We start from the raw sequence: 1,573 nt of genomic DNA on the forward strand, positions 1-1,573 counted from the left end.
CAATGTGGAGTAAGACAAGAAGCCTTATACTTCTAGATTATGCATAAAACTATCAAAACAGGTTTTACTTCATTTTATGCTATTAGGATGTCCTTTGTCTCCACAGAAATTACCCAGATTCACCAAAAAGCAAGATAGAATATATTTAAGTATTAGGAGTAAAATTAGTTTCTAAGTCAGTTTAAAAATCATGCCCAAAGTCTAGATATTACCCTAAAATCTACATCCACATCAACAATAGCATAGTTACACACATCTTGTATATTCCATATAGTAATATCAGAACTACTCTGTAGCTCGTATTCACATCATTAGAGTCGGATCACACCATAAAAAATGGATCACACCATCGGAAAACTATACTATAGGAATTGCTGAAAAGCAAAGCTCGTTGTTTCATGACGTTGACATGAATGTTCAACAAGTAGTAACATCTCTTATGCTCTTTTAACATACTGATTAACATAAAATGCGACACAGATTAGTATGTTTTCTTCGGTTTGTGCTCTAGCATAAAATATATTCCTAATGCCTTTCTTCCTACAGAGAAATCACGGTTTAGTCTCTTAAGCTTGTCAACAAGATGACGAATCAGTCAAATCCCAAGAGATAAGTTACAGTGGAGACTGTAGTTAAAGCTAACGCTGGAAAGCAAGATCGTACAAACCAAGCGCACACTCCTCCTGCTGTTCTATGACAAGACAAAGAGCCTTCCAGGCGATGCCAAAAGAGGCGGGAGCCGTCACTAGACCACCGACAAAGGGGATTACAGTGTCTATGGCAACATCCACCGCAATGGCTGCCGCAAGAACTCCACCTGCTCCCGCTACAACAAGGGCCTGTTTAAGATTTTGCCGATTGATATCGCCTTGGAAGAACTGTGTGATCTTCTTGACAAGAGACAGCCTGTCATCCACGAAGCGCTGTAACTCCGTCACGTCCTTGCCTGTCAGGGTAGCCAGGTTACGCACGGAATCCTCGTTAAGACCGAAACCTCTTTTGAACAGCATCACCGTTGTGATCACAATACCTTAAATGTATGACAAACGGTACATTCCTTCATCATCAATTTCATACATCAAGAAAAAAATCGCAGGGCATAAGCAATATCCTCTTTCTGACGGTGACATTTTCTACCGTTGTGGATCCTCTCTTTGCTCCTAGGCAATGAATTGTAGATTATATGCTTAGCAAACTTACTTCATCATCCAAGCTGGACGTTTGGCCACGTCATGAATCACATAACGTAAATTACTTTTTGCGTGTCCCACTACTACCTAAGGAGGGGAAGCTAGGATTTACGCTCTTAAAAAATAGGACCCTCATCGATATTACAGTTGCATTGATTCATCTGTCCCTTTGTATATCTCTGCTAGTTAATTTTTTTGTTAGATGGCGGCAATGGTATAAGTAAGTTCTTAACTTTAGTGCGTCCTCATCTTGTTTGTATTTGTTTATTTCTGTTTGCTCAATAAGAAAAAAAGAAAACCGTCTCATTTACTTAGGCAAGTTAGCTAACTGAACGTTTGGCAAGTATTCGAGTTAGCTTCGCAAACAGGGTTCCCTATTCGAC

At 39.6% G+C, this 1,573-nt stretch overlaps 1 protein-coding gene across 1 annotated transcript in view; it reads right to left on the reverse strand.

The window, feature by feature from the left end:
* Positions 1-638: 638 nt before the first annotated feature.
* LOC118416182 (interferon-inducible GTPase 5-like) overlaps positions 639-1,573 on the reverse strand; it is a 3,678-nt gene continuing 2,743 nt past the window's right edge. The window contains exon 4 of the mRNA XM_035821262.1: positions 639-1,030. Coding sequence (XP_035677155.1) covers positions 639-1,030 — 392 coding nt within the window. The remainder of the gene's footprint in view (positions 1,031-1,573) is intronic.

Source organism: Branchiostoma floridae, chromosome 5 (genome assembly GCF_000003815.2).
Source record: "Branchiostoma floridae strain S238N-H82 chromosome 5, Bfl_VNyyK, whole genome shotgun sequence".
Taxonomy (NCBI): domain Eukaryota; kingdom Metazoa; phylum Chordata; class Leptocardii; order Amphioxiformes; family Branchiostomatidae; genus Branchiostoma; species Branchiostoma floridae.